Source organism: Onychomys torridus, chromosome 14 (genome assembly GCF_903995425.1).
Source record: "Onychomys torridus chromosome 14, mOncTor1.1, whole genome shotgun sequence".
NCBI lineage: Eukaryota > Metazoa > Chordata > Mammalia > Rodentia > Cricetidae > Onychomys > Onychomys torridus.
Window position 1 is genome coordinate 41,871,582 of NC_050456.1, and position 21,846 is coordinate 41,893,427.

The window sequence follows — 21,846 nt, forward strand, 5'->3', positions numbered from 1 at the left end:
TCCAGAGCACTGGGATTAAAGGCCTGCACCACCATGCCTAGCTACAAAGATTTTTTTAAGTGTGAGATTACTGCTATAATTTTCCCTATACATTTTGACATGGTATTTCTGTTTTCTAGTACCTTCATTATTCATTTTTAAGAGTATGTTTTTAGCTGGGTGGTGTAGCAGGAATCTTAACAAGTCTTATTAATAAAATTAAACCTGAGGCCAGTTAATTGGGGTAAATGCTGGAAGATCAGAGAAGCAGAGCAAGCCACAGCTACCTCACCTTGCCAGTTCCTCAGCTGATCCTGTTTCCTCAGACTGGATGCCTCTCAGCTGAAGTGTGCTGCTCAAAAACCTAAAAGCTTAACCAGCAGAAAGCTTCTAGATTCTGGTCTTCACGCCTCCTATATCTTTCCTTTCTACCATCACTCCCTGGGATTAAAGGCTCACTTCTTGGGATTAAAGGCCTGTGTCACCATGCCCGGCTGTTTCCAATGTGGCCTTGAACTCAGAGATCCAGACGGATTTCTGCCTCTGGAATGTTAGGATTAAAGGTGTGAGTGCCACCACCTAACCTCTATGTTTAATATTGTGGCTGTTCTGTCTCTGACCCCAGATAAGTTTATTAGTGTGCACAATATTTTGGGGAACACAATACCACTACAGGGTGGTGGCGGCGCATGCCTTTAATCCCAGTACTCGGGAGGCAGAGCTAGGCGGATCTCTGTGAGTTCAAGGCCAGCCTGGTCTACAGAGTGAGATCCATGACAGGCACCAAAACCACATAGAGAAACCCTGTCTTGAAAAGAATCAAACAAACAAAAAAGTATGTTTTTAAGCTTCTGCATACTCGTGAATTCTCCTTTATCTCTAGCTCCATCCATTGTGATTGTGCATTCTCCGAGTCTTGCTTCCCAGGCTTTGTTGGTAATAGTCTGCTCTGCTTTCTTGAACCAAAGCTTCGCTCACACGCTGGTTTCTCAGCAGCAAAGCCAGGGATGACATGAGGCAATGGCAAACGAGAATGCCCATCACTTCTCTGACATTTAAAAGTGCCCTTTAAACCGAATCCACTCCCAGAATCCGGAGGCTTTCCCCTTGGCTGTTTGTCAGGGTTGCTTCGGAGGGTGGGAGTTCAGAACCACTTCCACCCTTCTTCTGAGACGCTGGCCTCATGTAAATTATTTTATTTTACTTTGGTAATGCGGTGACTTGTGTGATGATGGTTTAGAAGCAGCTGAAGTAGTCCTGTCTATAGGTTTGGGTCTGGGTGTCAGAGCTCTGGAACTCACTTGTTTTGCTTAACTAAAACTTTATGCCCTTTTATTGGCTACTCTGTCTCCCTTCTCTATTACTCCCTTAAAAATGTAAAATGTTTATCTGTTATGTCCATGTGTATGTGTGCACATACATGCTTATGTGCATCACACACATGCTACAGCAACACACTTATGAGGTCAGAAGACAGTGAGTAGGAGTCAGCTCCTCCTCCCCCATCTGTGGTCCAGAAACTGAAGTCAGCTCCTTAAGCTTGGTGGCAAGTGCCTTTCCTCACAGTCATCTCTCTGGCCCCTCATTTCTTCACTTTGGTAGTCTTACATTTATGTTCTGTGACCACGGTTCTATAATTACTTTATGGATTGTTGGGCTCAGGTCTCAGCCTCTTCCTGTCGTCGGAGGTAACAGTATCTTGAGCAAATATTTGAGCTTTGACTCCCTCTTTGTAGTTGAAAATATTTTCCTTTACTTCTGGATTCTAACCAAGGTCAAACAAGAACATGCATATGAAAATATTTTGTAGAGCCAACCTAAGATCTAATCTTTCCATATACCTTATCAATGCCTTGTATTTGTTTGTCAATTAAATATGAGTGAGTCACTGAGAGCCAGTAAGAAGTAGTCAGATGAACTGAGTTCTGACTCTCTTCTCTCTATTTCACACAGTTTTCAGTGGGTTGTGGTGGTTATGCCTGCGCCATGAGCCCCCCAGAGACCACCAGGAGTCTGAGTTCATATGCAAAGCAAAGAGCCTGCCTAGTGGTGGTGGTGGCGGCGGCGGCGGCGGCGGCGGCGGCGCACGCCTTTAATCCCAGCACTCAGGAAGCAGAGGCAGGCAGAGCTCTGTGAGTTCAAAGCCAGCCTGGTATACAGAGTGGGTTCCAGGAAAGGCGCAAAGCTACACAGAGAAACCCTGTCTCGAAAAATCAAAAACAAAAAACAAACACACCCCCCCCCCCCCAAAAAAAAAAAAAAAAAAAGCAAAGAGCCTTTATTACAAGCTCAAGCTTGGGCTGGGCGGTGGTGGCGCACTCCTTTAATCCCAGCACTTGGGAGGCAGAGGCAGGCGGATCTCTGTGAGTTCGAGGCCAGCCTGGTCTACCAAGTGAGTTCTAGGAAAGGCGCAAAGCTACACAGGGAAACCCTGTCTCGAAAAACTAAAAAACAAACAAACAAACAAAAATACAAACAAACAAACAAACAAAAAACAAGCTCAAGCTTGGGCTTCCTGTCCATTCCGACACAGTGGTTGGGTCGGGGAGAGCATTGAGTCCAGTTATGGTGGGGTTTTTAAGGAGTAAAGAGTGTGTAGCGGGGAGTAGAGGAATTCTGGATTCAGATGGGAGTTGAACTCCTGATTGGGCAGGAGAGAGGTAGCAGAAGTCTTGTCAAACAGGGATCGGTGCTGGCGTTGCTGCAAAGAAATTGGCAACTTTATACAAGTGATGTGAGCTATCCTTTATATTCTAGAGCATTTAGTACATGTTTGTCTCAATTCTAACTGGTCCCCTGCAGGGTACAGACTGGCTTTTTTTTTTTCCCCTGGTTATTGTAATGGTGAGGCCTAGGCCCAGTATTGTTAGTCTGCAGCCTGTCATGGCTGCACTAATGTGAAGTTAGGCCTCTTCAGTGGTCATAGCAGAATGTGCATGCTTTGGGGACTCTGCAGTCTAAAGCGACTGCCGGAGCACAGTGAGATGAGAACAAGCTAGGGGAAGCTACATCAGTAAGCATTTTTCAGCCTTCTGCAGTTAACTTTGTCAGTTGTAGTCTTGAACATTTTCTACCTATACTATTGAAACATACATTTATTTAAAAGTTTATTTTCTTTCCTAAGAAATCATGCTCCTGTTATCTTTATACATATATAAATTTCCCTATTCTTGGTACAAGACCTGAGGATAGCCTCTCAGCTGTCTGAAAGTATTGTTCTTTTATTGGAAAACACAGTGGTAATGGAGAGATGGGGTCTAGTCATTTTGTATATAATTACTTTCTATTATAGCATATTGTTGCTCTTGTAATTTAAGTCTCCTTACTTTGCAAATTAAAGATATGAACTACTATCCAGAAAAAATATATCCCTAGTGTGCTGTCTCTGTGTCTATCTTAGGCAGTGGTAAAACATATTATGTAATTATTGCTATACTGTAACCATCAGCACTTCACCATCTTGATTGTTTTAAACATTACTCTTTCTAGAAGTACAAAATTATTCCACAGTCCATCCCAAACCAGTTTTAATGTATTAGATTTCAGAGATTAGGATATTAAAAACCATGCTCATAACACACATCCACCCATTTATTTATTTATTTATTTATTTATTTATTTATTTATTTGTTCATTCATTCATTCATTCATTCATTCATTCATATCCATCCATCCATCCATCCATCCATTCATTCATTCATTCATTCATTCAAGGGGAATCATGGTTATGCCCATGCCATGGCACACTGTTCAGGTCTCCGGACAAGTTCCGGGAGCTGGTTTTCACCCTCCGCCTTGTTGAGACAGAGCCCTCTTGTTTTTCTGATGCTGTGCTGCTTATGTGCACATCCGGGCAGTCCTCCTTTCTCCACCTCCCATCTTGCTGCCAGTGCTGGGATCACCGACATAGAAATGGTCTCACAATGTACCTGGTTGTCCTAGAACTTGCTGTGTAGACCAAGCTGTCCTTGAACATAGATCTGCCTGCCTCTGCCTGCTGAGTGATGGGATCAAAGGCGTGCACCACTACACCAGGCCCTGCCTGTGGCTTTCTATGTGGGTTCTGGGAATCTAACTCACATCACCAAGCTTGTACAGCTAGTGCTTTTACACTCTGAGCCCTCTCCCAGGCCAAAACCCATGTTCTTATTTCATGTGTGAGATTGTATTTAAAAAAATTTACATCTATTTAGTGTGTGCATAGCACATGCCATGCACATACTTGTGTACATGATGCATTGTATGTGTGGTCAGAGGACAATTTTAATGTCTACAGTGGATTTGTGTTATCAGATTTCAACTGGAAATTGTCCTGTGATTCTGTCAGTCAGTCCCAGAAACTGAAATACATATAGAAAAAAATGCCATAGGCAGCAGTGTGCTATCTCAGTGTACAAGAAACGTTGGTTAGAGCATGTTAAACTATTTTAAAATTACTAAAGGTGACAGCTATAATATCTTATGTAGATAGGTCTAAGATGCTTGGTTAAATCAGTGAACATGTATGTCTGTTTTTTAGTTTGCAGGATACCAGTAAAATTCCATAAAATAAGTCTAAAAAGCTTCTGGTAAACAAGTACTTTAATTTTCATTGTGAAATGATCTCTGGTTTTCTGACTAGTTCTGAAAATGCCTCTATCATTTCATAGGAAAAAAACTAATAATGATGACTCCAAGGAGTTTTCTTGCAAACAAAAGTCTTAAAGAGATTTAAAACCTTTGTTCATTCTGAGGAAATAAATGCATAGGAACATCTTACTGTAAATATTATTATAGCAGTTTCCCAAAGCCAATAAAATAAGTAAACGGTCAGCTAATGAAAAATTCAGTTGGTGCAATTAAGTGCCTAATGTGAGCCACAAGTCAGCTTCAGGGCTGCTAAGAAAGCCTTCAGGAGCATCCTCCAGGGCCAAGTCCTTTCACACAAGTCACCGTGCACTCACTTCTTCAACAGGGCCAGCTTTAAGACTGTTTCCCAACCCACAGCTCCTTCCTCTGTTTAGATCAGTTTTCTTGAGAATGTAGCACTCCCCAGACTTCCCGGTTTTTTTGAAGACATGATGCCATGTAGCCCAGACTGGCCTCTGACGCACTCTGTAATCCAGGTTATTCTTAAACTCCTGATCCTCCTGGCTCAGCTTCACAGGAGCTGCGATTATAGGCGTGAACCACTGTACCTGATGTTGTTCATCTATTTCAATCTATAATGTATCCTAAGAAACTTTACAATGGTAGAGAAGCTGAGGGGAATTTCCATTGAAAAGAAGTACAGATAGTGGACATCTCTGTCTTTTTCTTGACTTCAGTGAGATTGCTTCAAGCTTTTCTGCAATTAGGATGATGTTGGCTGTGGGTTTCTTATATACAGTTTTTATTATGTTGAGGTATGTTCACGCTAGTCCTATTCTTTCTAGAACTTTTATCATGAATATATGTTGGATTTTTTCAGACTTTTCAGCATCTATTGAAATGATCATGTGATTTGTCTTGAAGTCCATCTGTGGTTTGTTACATTTATTAACTCGAGTGTGTTGAACCACCCTCCATCGCCAGGATAAAGCCAGCTTAGTCATAGCAGATACCCTTTTTGCTGAATGTCAGTGTTCAGTTTGCAGGTATTTTTACTGAGCATTTTTGGATCTGTGTTCATTGGGGATACTGGACTGTTGTTTTCTTTTGTTATGGTCATCTTCTCGTTTCAGTATTAAGAGGGATACAACTAGAAGGAATTTGGGAGTGTTCCTTCTCTTTATATTTTTTGAATAGTTTAAGAAGGACTAGCTCTATAGATCGTCGAATTTTCCTGTGACTCCATCTGATCCTGGACTGTTTTAGTTGAAAGCTTTTTGTTACTGTTTCGATCTCCTCATGTGTTATGGATCGATATAATTATTGGTAGCTTCTTGATTTAATTTTTGTGGTTTGTCTGATACTAGAAATTTATTCATTTCCTTTAGGTTTTCCAACTTAATAAAATACATGTTTTTAAAATATTCACTTACAGTATTCTGAATCTCCTTGCTGTCTGGTGTACAGCTTCTGCGTTCATTTCTGCTTCTGTTCATTTGGGTCCTGCCTGCCTTTTTTTTTTTTTTTTTTTTTTTGGTTAGTTGGGCCAAGAGCCTGTCATTCTTGTTTATCTCCTTGAAGAACCAGCACTTAGACTCATTGGTTCTCTGTATTATTTTGTTTCTCTTTCATTGACTTCAGCTCTGATTTTTATTATTTCATGGTGTCTACAGGGTTTGGGTTTTGTTTGTTCTTGTGTTTCCAAATGTTTGCATTGCACCATTAAGTCATTTGTTCGTGTTCTTTCTGATTTTTCAATGTAGACACACTATACATTTCCCTAACAGGACTGCTGTCAGTGTGTCCCAGAGGCTTTGTTTTGTTGCATTTCCATTTTAATTTGTTCTAGGACAATTTTCCTCTTGATTTCTTTTTGACTCATTCATCATTTAGTAACGAACAGTTTAATCCCCCTGAGCTTGTGCACTTACTAGAGATTTGTTTGCTGTTAATTTTTTTTTATTGTGTTGTGGGTTAGATAGGATACCAGATGTTATTTGAATTTTTCTGAATTTGTAAAGATTTGTTTTGTGTCCCAGGATGTGGTCTGTTTTAGAGAAGCTTCTGTGGGCCTCTGAGTAGAATGCCAATTCTTATGTCTCTGGGTAGAATATTCTATAATCTATTAAGTCCATTTAGTATATGATGTCACTTAATTCTGATGTTTCTCTGTTTACTTTTTGCTCAGATAACCTGTTTATTAGAGAAAGTAGGGTATTCAAATCACCTATTAATGGATTTATGGTAATCTGCATTTTTAATTCTACTAGTACACTTTTATGAAATTGTGTGCACCAGAGTTTGGTAAATATATGTTTAGGATAGTAATGTCTTCTTGGCAAATTGTTCTCTTTATTAGAATAAAGTGTCCTTGTATATCTCCTCTGGGAAATGTTAATCTGAAATACCTTTGACTAGCGATGCATGCTTGCTGTCTGGTGCCATTTGTTTGATTGCGGTACTTTTGTCCATCCTTACACTCAGAGGCGGAGCCTGTCGTTAAAGCTGTAATTCCCATAAATAGCAGATAGATGCAGTTTGTTTCTTAATGCATTCAGCCAGCCTGTGTCCTTTGATTGGAGAATTGAAACTGTTAATATTTAAAGTTATTACTGAAAGGTGTGTTTTGATTACAGTCATTGAGTTGTTGAGTTTTGCTGGTGGCTTTTGTGCTCTCAGTGGTACTTTGTGTTTCAGTAATTATGGTTTTATTTCTCCTTCTATAGTCTCCTGGCATCGTTCATTCCTCTTTTCAGCCCCAAATATCACCTCCTGTATTTTCTTTAGGTTTGATCTGTTGGGTGTAAATTTTTCTAGGCTGTTTCTATCATAAAAAGTTTTTCTTTCTCCTTCAAATATGGAATATAGTATTTCTGGGTACATCAGTCTATGTTGGCTGTTATGGCCTTTAGGACTTGGAATGCGTTTCTCCAAGCTCTTCTGGCTCTCAAAGTTTCCAGCGATAAATCAGCTGTTACTCTGATGGGGTTTCCTTCACATGTGACTTGTGGTTTTTCTCTGGCAGCTTCAACATTCTTCTTTGTTCTATACGTTTAGTATTTTAACTCTGCTAATGCTGCAGGGAGTGTCTTTTCTGGTCTTGTCTATCTGGGGTTCTATGTGGGTATGTCTTTCCTTACTTTGAGGGACCTTTTCTTCTGTGTGGAGGATCTGCTCTGTGTCATTGACTTCATCTTTGCCTGGACATAGACGGTTTGGTCTTTTCATGGTGTCCCACGTTTCCTGTATGTCCTTTCCTGTGTTTTTACAGTTCATTGCATGTTCTTTCCTGTTTTGTTTAGAACTTCTGCTTTATCTTTGAATTCTAGCATTCTGTCTTCTGCTTGATCCGTTCTGTTTGTAAGGAGTTCTTTCCCTGAGTTTCTAGTTGTGTAAGTAGGGTTTTCAAGTCTGTCCTCACTTCAGCTTGAATCCTCTTCGCTGATTTTAATTCTTTATTGAGTTCCATTTTCAAATTCTGTACTGTCTTCATGATTTCCATCAGCCTTATGTTTGTAATTTTGGGGGTATCATTCAGGTGTTTGTACTCTTTAAGTTCTTTGAGCTGTTTCTTGGTGTCTTCTTTAAACCCCTTGAATTCTTCTCTTTCTGTCTGTCTGTCTTTCTTTCCTCCTCGTTCTTCTCCTCCTCCTCCTGCTCCTCCTGCTCCTCCTCTTCTTCCTCTTCTTCTCTTAAGCTCTATAAACCAGGCCTGCCTCTGTCTCCCCAGTGCTGGGATTAAAGGTGTGTGCCACCACCGCCTGGCACTGAAGTAATTCTCATTGGTGAGCATTTCTGTAGTACTGATGGATTCAGCTGAGGTGATTTTTCATACTGTTTGTATTTTTTCGATGACATATGGCCATGTGGCATTCTTCTATTAGTTCTGTGTCTGTTATGGAAAGAACAGGTTGGGGTAGAACATAGGATATGCAGGCCAGTTTGGCCTAAACGTTGAACATGGCTTAGGTAGACTAAAATCAGATGGACACAGGGGGATGGCCTGGTGTGCAGGATGTGTGTCCTCATCTAAGCCTGGAATTTGGTGGTAGATTTAGGAGATAGGGAGGGAGCATGGAGGGTAGAGTCAGGTAGATTCACCTGGCCAGACCCTGTCAAAGGATATGCAGGATCTGGCTAAGCAGGGAGGTTGGAGGGACTGGTAGGTTTTGAGCAATCAGGGAAGGCCTGGTGGAAGCCTAGAGTTTGGGAGTGGTGTAGGCAGAGGTGGCTAGCTGGGGCACTGGTTTGGGACCAGGACTAAACCTTTGTGGGGGCATTGGGAAGGGTACACAGAAGGGGAGATCGGGCAGACTCAGCCAGCTAGACCATGGTAAACAATGTAGAGAATCCAGCTGCCAGAAGAGTTCGGTAACATGCCATTCAAAATGTCATTTGAGGAAATAGCAGTTTTATATCATTTAACCTTTTAGAGTAATGGAATAAAGCATCTACGTTTTAAACTACAAGACATCTATAATGTATTGAAGCACATTCTGTAAAATCAAAATTTTTAAATTCATGATTTGGATGGTGTCCTAATTCACTTTCTTCTGTAGCTGTGATAAAGACCATGACCAAAAGTAGTTTGGAAAAGAAGAGGTTTATTTCATCTCCCAGATTGCAACCCATCATGAAGGGAAATAAAGCAGAAGCCCAGTGCAGAAATTTGGAGGCAGGATTTGAAACAGATGCCGTGGAGAAGGGAAGCTGCTTGCAAGTCTGTTCACCATGGCTCACACAGCTTGCTTTTTCCTATAACCCAGGACCACCTGCCTGGGGATGGCACCACCCACAGTGGACTGAGCCCTCCCACATCAAGAAAGTGCCCCCACAAACCTGCCTGCAGTCTAATCGGATGGAGACATGTTTCTGGGTTGAGGTTCCTCTTCCCAGATGACTGTTGCTTGTGTCAAGTTGACAAAAAGAATTTAACTGGCCCAGATGCAAAAGTCATATGGAACTTATTAGAGGGCGCTGTAAAAATGATATTATATAACATGTGTGTAGTTTCAAGGCACTGCCAGAAAAAATGTAATCTGGAAACAAAATAGAACACAAAAGCAATGGTATAATTTTTAAAATAAGAGGAAAATATTTTTTTTACACATGAAAATTTTGTCTCAAATGATATTTAGCTCATTAAGTGACTCGTCTGTTCACACACCCTGCCCCAGCAAAGCTGCATTTGGGCCATTGCTGACGTTGGCACATCAGAACTGATCATAGGCAGAGACTCCCTTTCCCCGAGTGATGTTTTGGTTTTACTCTTGGAAGGGTGCAAGTTTTGAGTGTGTAAGTATTAAAGCGCGCCTTCATCAGACGGCACCATTTACACTTGCTGTGCACTCCGCTGGCACACTTGAAGCCTTTTCACGTTTGTCTGCTGCCATTGCTCTTTCGGAGAGTTCCCTGTTTGAGGATCTTGTTTTTACTTAATGAAAAATAGAGTTGTTAAGAGTAAGCATCAGTTATTTTCTTTGCTTGATATTGCCTTTCCTTCTTTTCTGTTGTCTTATCCAAGTCGTTGCCATCACGAGATTTCAGAGTATGAAGAAGAGCTAGGATAGGGCTTGGAATGAAAACATTGCTCTCTCCCTTTGGCTGTTCTAGCCCCTCCTGGCTGTCTTGTTTGTCTTTGTATCCATAGTTGTATCACATCATGCTATGCATTTTTAGCTTAAAAGTTTTGATGAATGTAGTTAGATTAGCTTACATGGCAGAATAAATTAAAATCTAAAGGGTTTTAAATATACATAATGAAGAAAACGTATTTACATCTTGAAGGAAATAATTTTACACCGTGTTCCACCCATTTCATGTCTTTATTAGGGTGTCCCCTGATTTCCAGAAATCTAGTGCATTTCTGCCTTTTCCCCAGCTTTACAGTTGCTAGTGATAATTTTTTTCTTCCTTTCTTGTTTTATAATCTGTCAGCTGTTAATCATGGCCATAATTTATGCCTGTATCTTTGCTAACCAAAGCCCTGATATGTTTAAATTCCAGCTAAAAAAGGATGATTGTTTAAAAATATTTTTATTTTTAATTCTTGTGAACTTTGTAGATACCTACAATGTATTTGTTCATATGTGTCCCTATTTTTCTTCCCAGCTCCTTCCATACCCACTCTCCTGGTCCCTGCCCTCCCAACTTCACATCCTCTTTTTTTTTTTTTTTTTTTTAAATTAGCCCACCGAGTCCAGTCTGTGCCGCCTGTGGGTGAGGGTCCATCAGCTGAGCATGGTGTGTCTATCGGGGGCCACAGCTCTTCAGACAGCCTGCAGACACCACCAGCTGTCATTAGCTCCTCAGGTGGGGTAGAGCTTGTTGTGACCCTTTTCCTCATGCATGAAAGTTGATTGGCTTTGTCGTGTGCATGCAGGCCCAGCTGCCATGAGTTCATGAGCACATCAGCCTTCCGATGGCCAGAGCCACTATTTTTGCTCTATTCCTTCATGCTTCTGGTTCCTAAAATCTTTCTGCTCCTTGTTGGATGACATCCTCTGAGCTTTGTGTGGAGGGACTGTGAATTTGTCTATTTAAGGCTGAACATGCCACAGACACTTCTTCTCCACACTTTGACCAGTTGTGAGTTTCTATGTTAACCACCATCCACTACACAAAGAAATTTCTTTGATGAGGACCGAGAGGTGTAGTAATCTATGGATATAGACATACTTATTTAAAGGGTAGTTTGATACTATGTCCATTTAACAAAATAATAGTAGAAGGGTTACCCATGAGGCCTATGACTTCCCATGGTACAATAATATAGTATCGTGGTATAATAGTACCAGGCGTGTGTTTCTTTCTGTAGAGTAGGCCTTAAGTCCAATCAAAAAATCCTTGTTTGCCCCCATAACATTCAAGTGACTATTGTGCCTAGAGGCCTAACTGCCTGATCATTATTGTAGCTTTCAGGGTTCACAGTTGGGTAGGATTGTTGATTACTCCCACATCCCCTGCCCCAGAATGTGTATAATAGTACCTCTGGTATTAGGAAAGCCAGCCAGCAGTGAGCAATCTTTTCAGTCAGCAACAGCTTGATTTTTTTTCCTTGACCAAAGTGTCTTCAACAATAAAGACTTACCATCAAGTTCTGGTAGGAAACCAGAGCAATGGTAAGTGTGTATTATTTGGGGTGGGTTTCTGGAGCCCCCTTGATGAACAATTTGAGGGGAAGTATCTCACATCTGATGTTGGGCTTTTTACTTTGGTAACCCATGGCATTACCCCCTATGTAGGATAAACAGTTAAGTGTGTGTGTGTGTGTGTGTGTGTGTGTGTGTGTGTGTGTGTGTGCAATAGTAGGTTTCCATATGATTTTTCAGATATACTTAGTGTTGTCCTCCCCCAGCCCCTCTGCTCTACTGCCCCATCCCCTTCTCCACTTAGCTCTCTCTTCCTTTATTCCCCTCTCACCCAAATGATGAGTGGTGAGTGAGTAAATATCTGTCTTATTACCAAGCAGCTTGCTAGAATGGGATGTATAATATTTACATATAGTCATGCACACAAGAGAGGTAGAGATAAAAGTGTTTTGTGAATTCAGAGTAGCAAAGTAGTGATTCTACCTAGACAACCTAGCAGGGTATAATAACCTGAAGAGTTGCTGAGTATTTTGAACACTAGAATACAGAGGGTAAGAGCAAAGGCCTGCACTACTCCTGCCGTCCAGAATTAGTGAATGCTGTTCTCTAAGTCTCTAAAGTTACTGTCCTCCTCTTGAAGAAACACCTGCAGAAAGCTGAGCCCCACACTTCCGATTCTCTTGCTGCTTTGGTCCCGTTAAGTTCCTTCTGTGGGGTCACGCTTGGCCCCTTGGTCCTGTCTTGTGTTGGATGCATGTCCTTGCTGAAGCAGCTCTTTAATGGTGCTTTCACCTTGACTTGTATTGTCCATCTTCATGGTTTAAGCTTTGTTATAGTCTGTGTTCTCTGTTTCTATTTCAATTCATTTTCTCTCCATCTGTGGGTAACCTCCTGCTTCACTTGTTATTTGAGCTGCTTGGGTTTGTTTGTTTGTTTGTTTGTTTGTTTTTTAAGTAAAGGCTTTGTATTAATTTTTTAAATACCTATTTTTTTTTTACCTTGTACTTCTGTCAGCTTTTGATGTCTATTTCTTCATCTCTTTTTGACATGAAATACCCCTCTGTTTCTCTCAGATTATTCTCTGACCTGTGGTTCTGGTTGCCATCCATACTTACTGTATCTTTTGTGTTTGTTTTTATTGCCACAAGTGACATTGTTTTTGTTATCTCTGTGAACCTCTTGTTAGTGGGAATAGTTTTCCACAGGCCTTGGGTGTCCAGCCTGAAACAGATATCTGTTCACAGTCCCTCCTCACAGACACTCACCTTTGATTCTGCCAGAATCCGGTGCGCTGCTGCATCAGGACCAGTTGGTCCAAATTCATGGAGGTGAGGCAGCCTTGGCTGTTGTTTCCCTCCAGCCCTAGGTGAGCTACAAGCTTCATTACCAGCTGCCTGTGGCTGCCTGTGGCTGCTGCGTGCATCTTTTCTACAATTGGCTTCACAGATCAGACCTGAGTTTATAGAGATAGGTTATATGTGGAGAGCCAAGGCCAGTCCCAGCCTTTCCTCTGATAGGCCTGAGGCCTGTCTTCTGTCTCCCTGTGGAGAGTGGATGTGGTCTACAATGGTTAGAAAGCCAGACCTCGGCTAGGACGTTAACTGTCCGTATTTTGACGTCTAGTGTAATTCTGGTACCTGAAAGATTTCTTTTAAGATTATTTTACTTGGGGACTGGAGAGATGGCTAAAATCTTGTTATTACTATTGCAAAGGACCAGAGTTCAGTTCACTGTAACCATTAATGATGCCTCACAACCACCTGTAACTCCAGCTCCAGGATTAATGCCCCTTTCTGGCTGGCATCTGTGGACACCAAGCTCATGTGCATACCCCCAAAGACATAATTCAAAACACTTCTTAAAGATTGCTTTATTTGATTTGTTGTTATTATAGTCATTTGGGGGGGGGTCAGGGATGCTTCTTGTATTTGTTCAGAACTGAGTGACTGACACTTGAACTGTGGTAGTGTTATAGCAAAGTTACTCTCTAAGATTCCAAGACAGGGAGACGTCATGAGTAAGGGTATAGAGGGGAAGTTGGGAGGCTTTAACAGAGTAACAGAACACTTCCTGATGGCCTTTGGCTTTGCTTCAGGATAATGGAGATGATTAATTGGAAATATGTTTGGAAATGTGAATTGGAGTCGAGTATAATAGACCATGAATGGTAGGCTGAGGAATCTGGAGCTGATTCTTCGTAGAGCCTGGAGCCAATTAGTGTCTCCATATATGAGAGTCATGTAGACCTTTGTCCAGAGAAGAATAATTTGGTAATCATGAAAAGACTGTAATGGGATGTGCATAATGTATGTCAGTTCTGACACTTGACTGTTGTCCATGAACGACGTTGAAGGCCCCTGTGGTGCTGCACACCTGCAATCCAGCCTTTGGCATGTTGTGACAGGAGACTTGTGTCCAAGGCAGCTGATAGAAGGCAGAGTTTATTTGGCTTACTTTCTGTCACATATGCATATATAATCTCATTACATATACATCTATGTATATGTATACATGATAATTTTATTTATAAATTAGGTAAATGATTACATAATAACTAATAATGAAATACAACACAATAACATTCTTTAATCAAAGAATAGCCTCGCAAAGTATAGTTTTCCTTCTTGAGAGCATAAGGATTATTCTCTCTGTACATTATATATGGCAGGCAGGCTATGTATGGCTTTACCCCAAGCCCTTGGCGCTTGCTACATAGTACCAGACTGCATCTGTCCCATGTTCTGAGACCTGGTGCTTCCTTTGCACACGTCACTTCAAAGGTTAGGTTGTTACCTTGGTTACCTTCCGACTGCTTCTCCTTCCTCTGTGCACAGGCCATCTCATTGTCAGCGTTGTTCTTATTCCAGATCTTGACCATCTGTGTGCTTTAGGCTCAGTTTATTGTTCCGTTCTGTTCTTGAGATGTAGCCCAGAATAGTTGGGATTCACTTTGCAGCCCAAGCTGCTCAATCCTGGTAGATTTATTTGTATGATAGAACGTTGTATGTATCTTACGTATGGAGTTTTGTTCTGTCTACAGTTTCAAGTTGGAGATCTTATACTAAAATTAGCCAAATATGTAACAATTTGTTTTTTATAAATACCTCCTGACTTTGTGAAGTATTTTCAATATTTATCAAAAATCACTTGGTCTGTTGGCTGTTGCGTAGATTGCTGACTTTATCCAAGTTTATTTTATAGTGCCTGCATTCATTACCTTTCTGTTGCTGTGCTAAACACCAGGGCTGAGGCAGCTTGTAGAGGAAGAATTTGTCTGGCTCATGGTTCCAGAGGGGTAAGAATCTATCTTGGTGAGGAGATATGGAAGCGAGCGGTTGTCTTAGATTCCCAAAGGCTGGATTGCAGGTGTGTAGCACCACAGGGGGCCTTTGTCATCATTCATGGTCTACTGCTAATAGTGTCAGAACTGATTCACAGTGGTTTACTTCAGCTGAAGTTAGACTCTATGTATTGTTGTGGCGTGTGAATGGTAAATCCTGGTGTATATGTGGATATCATACAGTCTTTAATTTCCATATCTAAGCCTCACTGTTCAGATGTCAAGCATCTGGCATACTTTCTGTCTTTGTTCTTGAGTATGTTGGTATAATTGTGAGGCAGCTTTACTATTTAGCTTATTCACCTTGCATCCTGATCCAATGGCTAGGCCATAAGGAGTACTGTGATGAGTGTCTATGGAAGTGGTTTCCATTATAGTGTTTTTGTTTAGAGTTCATGAAGCCCTATGTTTTTCTAATCAACTACCTGCAGAATTATGAATAGTATCTGAATCGTAGTGCCTTCCCCATTTATATTGGCTTATACAATTATCTATTCATTGTTATCTACTGTGTGATTAGGCTAATTTAGTTTTTAGAATGCCTTATTTTAGCAGTAGTTGTCTGAGTACCCTATTGCTCAGGGATTTTTTTTAATTATGTTTTTGTGAATGTATTGCATGTGTGTGTGTGGGCATAAGTACACCTGCATGTACATGTAGAGGCCAGTGTGTTATCTACAGGAATATCATCCACCTCCTTTGAGACAGGTTTCACATTGGCCTGGTTCACCAATTAAGCCAGGTTGCCTGGCCAGTGAGCTCCACGGATCGTCCTTTCTCGACCTTCCTAGCACAGGGATTGTAAGTATGGGCCACCACACCAGCCTTTTTATCTGTGTGCCAGGTGTTGAACCCGGGCCCTCGGCTTGCCTAGCATGCACTTTGCTGACAGAGTTCTCTCCCTGGTTCAGTAAAAATATTGTGTAGCCATGGCTAACTATTGAGAGGGGGATAGTGCTTGGAATTGAAACAAGAACCTTGAACGTGGCAGTCAAGTGTTCTACCACCAAGTAACATCCTAGCCTGTGGGTTGAAGTCTGTCCTCTTCTGAGAGCTCTTAGTCTTGACATCGGAAACACAGAACTGTTTGGGGCAGGTCTGTTTAATGCACGATGGCATTGCACACAAACTTCAAATGGGTTCCCTGCAGCTTGGCAGAGTGCAGTGAGCCTGTAGACAGGAAGATGACTTGAGCTCAGTAGTTTGAGGCCAGCCCTAGAAATGGAGGAAGACTGTCTCAAAACACAAGGCCTGAGGAGCGCTCACTGTGGTTTTGAAGAGCAGGGCCCATTCCCCTGGGCTCACTACCTTCCTGTCTTCCTTTGAACCGGCCCCAGGTGTAACTCTTCACAGGGCTCGTAGTTTACAAGAGGCGTGGCTAATGTGAACTCATTTCTCTTTCAACACTGAAACTTGTAGATCGTCCTGGGGTTGTCAAGGAAAGGCCCTGGCTGGTGCTTGTGTCGGTGCTGAGCCCTCCATGCGCTGCCCCTTCCTGAGGGCGCTGTTTGAGAAGCACCAGAGGAACTGACTGCTAAGTGGTCCGGGCAGGGCTTTTTGGAAAAGGCTGTAGTAAGGGTGGTCTCAGAACTGCTCTGTGTCAGGACCTGAAGATGTGAAGTCTCTGAAGCCAAGTGTAAATTATACCGCCTGCTGGGGAATAAGAGCTGCTAAAAATGAGCAGAGTGACGTGCTAATCGAAGTCCAGGAAAACCACAAGTCTAATGCCCAGCTCTTTTCTTCCCTGAGGTCCACTGTTCCTTTTTCATCCTCCGTCTCCAGAGTCCACTAGTGATTCTGATGCACAGTGGCAAAGGAAGGCAACTTTAGGCAGAGCATAAATTAAAGTTCAAGCTGTCCTTTGTGTAAGAATTATATTACACACGTTTTTGTTTTTTTTTTTTGAAAACATACTGTTAGGCTTTATTAAGAAAATAATGATTTTTTTTATCTGAATTTGGTCTGTTTTCAGTAAAACTAATGGTATACTACCAAAGTAAGCAACCCCACACTAGTTTCTACTTACAAGATTTATACATCAGGAAAGGCAGAAACAAGGAAAGGCAGAAGCAGCGTCTTGGCGTTGGCCAAATAGAGCTGATGTGTCCAGGCCCTAATACCTGACTTCTGGAAATGAGTTTGCCGGAGATGCTTTCCTTGTTTTGTTACATCAGTTATACATAAAATGATGCTGACCTCTGCCCTAGCCCCAAGAAATGCCATTTTAATGATTAGAGAAGAATAGCCATGGGTGTGGAGGAAGGTGGAGAGTAGGCAGAAACTAACTTCTTGATGTCTGGTTTCAATGTGACAGATCCTTAAAATGCTTTGGCATACCACAATAATTAAAGGGTTTAAACAGTGAAGTAAAACACCTAGAAACAAAATCCTACAACTGAATAGTAAGAGTGAACCATATTTTTAAATAGAATCAATACCGATTTCCTTGGTTCAACTATTTTGAAGCACTTAACAGTACAAGTTTTGTATAGCCCTCGAGATCAAAAAGAACAATATAAATAGGAGCACTCTTAAAGACCTCTGTCCCAGGCGTGCTTAATGTAAATGATTGGAGAAGGGAAATGCGTTTCCTTCAGTGCTACGCAAAGAAATTTTAATTGACTTATTTTGGCAGTGAGTATCATACAACCTACCATCAATAACTCAAATTTAACAATATTTGCTCATTGCTTTGGACTATGACTGTGTTCAAGAAGTACTATTTTCAAACACTAATTAATCATTTTAGATAAACTCTTAAAAATGCATTTATGGCCTCAATGAGTATGACTGTTTATTACATTTTCCTTATAAAAGCTGAACTGTTTTATATACTCTTTATGGAAACAGTGCACAGTCATAAATTAGAAGATGCAACTGTTTTAGGTATTTTCCTGGCCCTGCGCTTGCCTGCCAGCGGTGCAGCTGTTTCGGGTTTCTCGGGATAACATATAAAAAGCTGTGTGCACACTGCAAGTTTATACTGGACCTGCCAAGCCAGAAATGGTGTGACTCAACTTTCCCAGAAGCAAGCCAGACCAAATGCAATGAATCAATAGTTCGCTGCACATTGGTTTTTATTACAACCATGAAACCAATTCCATTGGTGATAGTTGCCCTCTGACTGTTGACCTATACTGTGGTGCTTGTATTCTGCTGGGTGTGAACTGATGGAAGCAGAAGGCCACCTTTCTTTTGAGGAGCTGAGGAGAGGAAGGTGCCATCATCTGGTCCAAATGGAGTATTTAAATTCAGTTTTCCTATAAAACTATTACTTATTTGTGTGATGATCATTATCACTGAGTTTCCAGGGGTAGGAGTTGAGTTTTCCTTTCTGAGGTCACTCACCACCTGCCTGGTTTCTTTATTGGTAGGAATCCTTTTTTGGTTTGTTTGTTTGTTTGTTTGTTTGTTTGTTTGTTTGTTTGTTTTGGGCTTTTGTGACATGATCTCACTTTGTATGCCTGGCTGACCTAGAACTTGCTATGTGGACAGCCTGGCCTTGAACTCAGAGATACACCTGCCTCTGCCTCCTGAGTGCTGGGATTAAAAGTGTGCATCACCAAACCTAGCCATATCCATCAGAATCTTAACAGCTGGCATTTTATTGTGTTCTGGGAGGGCACTAAGAAAATAACTTTGTGGTCATGTGATAGATTTAATGAAGTCCTCTGTAATTCCTGTGAAACCTTAGGCCCTACCTGGATTTCATCAGTGACCCTTAATGATGTTAGTTACTGAACTAGGATGCATTCTCAGAGACATATATGATGACATAATCAGTATTTTATTTTATTCCTTCAATTTTTCACTTATAGACATTTCATAAGATACCCTAGTTGTATATAATGTGTATAATTATATTACATAGACTATCCATTACTAGTATTCTATATAGCATGTATAAGTTGTGAGGATAGATGTGTAAATAACTCAGTGTGCTATAAGTATACTACCCACGTAGTTTAGATTGTTGCTCAGTAAGCATTCATTTATTTCTCCTTTGACTTTCAACTTTGGCAGAAAAGCAGAGATCAGAGTTAAGACCATGGTCTGCGCAATGTGAATACATTATAGCCAATTCCAAGAGCTTGGCCGTTTCATTTGACAAGCTTCTTCTATTTGGTCCCTTAAACTGCCATATATATATTTTAACCATACATGCTTATTAAACATAGATACAAACAAAAAACCTGACTTGTTATTATATTACAAATAAGAAGTTGCTCATGCATTAAGATCTTGACACACAGGAAGTTTGAATGAATGAGTAGAAAAGGTTCCAAGCTATGAAAACGTCCTGCTTCCTGATTTATTCATCTGTCCTACCCGTAATTCTGAAAGCGGTTGAAGCAGCTTTGTTTCCAGGGACATTGTGGCTTCCTACAGACACATAAAAGTGAGGCTGGAAATACTCGTTTTCCTTCAGCAGTGATGGTCATGCTGACAAGTCATTTGTCTGGTTGGATTGTCTTATTTTTTAAGGCCTGTTTTGTCTATTTTTATGAAGGCAGAAATTCTTCATTGGTATAAAGAGAAATTGAAGAAACATTGTTATCCTATCTTTTGAAATCAGTTCAATTCTTCTATACCTACTCTCAGATTTCTTGCACATGTAATTTCTAAGTTTCTTTTCCTGCAAGGAAGGAGACAATATGGTTCTGGGATACTGAGGTGATTTTGAACTATTGTGTGCTCTCTCCCCTGCCCCATTTCTTTTCAGTATTGAAGGGTTTGCTTTCAAATGCATTTGTAAAAATGTTCGTAGCATAATAATGTCACGATGTGTATTGATGAAGAGCATGCTGGAAAGGACAGCATTCCTGGCCGTCTAAACAGCAGCCAGCAGAACGAATCAGCACTGGAAACTGTGGAACAGTGAACATGTTCATATTTCATCAAAACTTGAGTTATAATCCTTCAGGACCATCCTTAGATTTCTCTGTCCTTTGTAGCTGAGTAGTAGTTAGACACTGTATACAGTTGGCATGTTTCCTTTTAAAGGTTCATTTATAAAAGCCTGAACTGTCAGAATTCCTCTTAAAATTTGGGCCAGTTTTATACTTGCTTTATAAAAAGGCACCAACTTACAGGTTTTTCACATCAGTCTACACTCTGTTTGCTCCTAGGTATTTAAACCACGTCCGAGCCGCCTCTCCGCAGGACCTTGCTGGTGGCTACATCTCCTCTCTGGCTTGTCACAGGGCACTGCAGGATGCGTTCAGTGGGCTTTTCTGGCAGCCCAGATAAACCATAAGATTTGGATCTGGGAGCCAAACCAAGGAGCTTGCAAGAAAGAGATGTGTAAAATCCCAGCACACAGCTGCCCAGGCTGCGCCGCCTCTCGCCGCTGTGCCCAGGTGTTTCTTCCAGTCTGACTGAGGCTGCGAAGTGTGCTGCCTCTAGACTCCTGGAAGAGCTTTATCTTCTGCTTCTGTTCTTCAGAGAGGGGTTGAAGCATTGACCCTCATCTCACAGGAAAGGAATAAAGGATTTCCCTATGTATGGACTTGACAGACATATACACATTTTTTTAAATAAAGCTTGACTTTATGGTACATTTTGTGGTTTTTCTCTTCTTATAGTGTTTTTCTGGAACATGTTTCCAAATGCCTTTTTTATTATGACATTCAGTGTTAATATCCAAGTCTATATTTTTCCTATAAAACTTCTTTTTTTTTTTTCTAATGTCTTCTCAATAGTGGTCCAGACAAGTGGCCATATCCCCTCCTGCCAGCAGGCTGTGGCAAGTGAGCCTGACTGGGATGACGCTTCTCGGCCTGAGAAACTCAGGGCCTGCATTGTGCAGTGCCTGAGAGGCCAGCCTAATATGGTTCCCAGCTGCGAGCCACACTCCTGATAAACCGGAGCCCCGGCATTAACCCGCTTTAATGACAAATTCAAAGAAGTGAGCCAGTAAAACTTAATACATCAATGGCGCCTTTCACTGCCAATGTGAGCTCATTTTATGATGAGATGTTGAGACTGGAAAAGGCACCACTTAAGTGAAATTTCTCTGCATAAATTGTAGACTGATGTAGTTTTCCACCCAAATGTCAAGGGGTTTTATTGTACTCATGGTTTTGCTTAGAGTTTGGACATGGATAGGATGGATACACATAGCATCCCAACCTTGTGCGAGTCTGTCCATAGGCCCCTGGATGAGAACCATTATTTTTCAAGGAAAGTGAAGAATTGTCTAGCAGATCTCTGTCACAACAGATGCTAATCCTATGGGTGGAGAGCTAAATGAATCACGACTTGTGGTGACCTTAGAGCTTAACGGTCATCTGTAACAGTGCCATCTTATTTTACTAAGTGGGGATCTGTTTCAGTCCATCTTGTGGTACCCCACTTCTTTACTAGTGGTCACAACACTTCTCATCTTTGATAAATGAGAAAACAAAGACATGGAACAAGCCAAGACTATACATGGAAATCAGTAAAAAGTTAGAATTAGACCACAGGTTAGTTCTTAATCCAAATCCAGTGCTGACCACTTTGCAGTGTGTACATCATATTCCTTATATTAGGTTTTTGCTAATTGAGAATTCATGCTTTTAAGTCCAATCTGTAAATCTGATGAAAGAAGTGATACAATGAACCTATGGTTAGGACTTAGCTGCACTTGGGTGCAGAAATTAATGTATCTAAAGGTAATGAGCTAATCAATGAACATTTCAAAGGCTTTCAAGCTTTGTTTTGCATCTACCTTAGAAATCCTTACTTGACGCTGTTAGGTAAATGAAATAGGAAAAGAGTGTGTCAGTAAGCAATGGGAATATCCTAAACTGAATCTGTACTTCCTTCTCACCCCCTCCCCAGGAGTTCTTTCCAGAGGCAGAGAGTACACGTCTTTCATCTACA

The 21,846-nt window shown here is 41.1% G+C and overlaps 1 protein-coding gene across 1 annotated transcript in view; it reads left to right on the plus strand.

Annotated features, from left to right (window-relative positions):
- Positions 1-20,537, plus strand: part of Mnat1 (MNAT1 component of CDK activating kinase) — a 169,547-nt gene extending 149,010 nt beyond the window's left edge. Inside the window, exon 8 of the mRNA XM_036206682.1 lies at positions 20,109-20,537. Within this exon, the coding sequence (XP_036062575.1) occupies positions 20,109-20,229 (121 nt within the window). The 3' untranslated portion in view covers positions 20,230-20,537. The remainder of the gene's footprint in view (positions 1-20,108) is intronic.
- Positions 20,538-21,846: the final 1,309 nt, after the last annotated feature.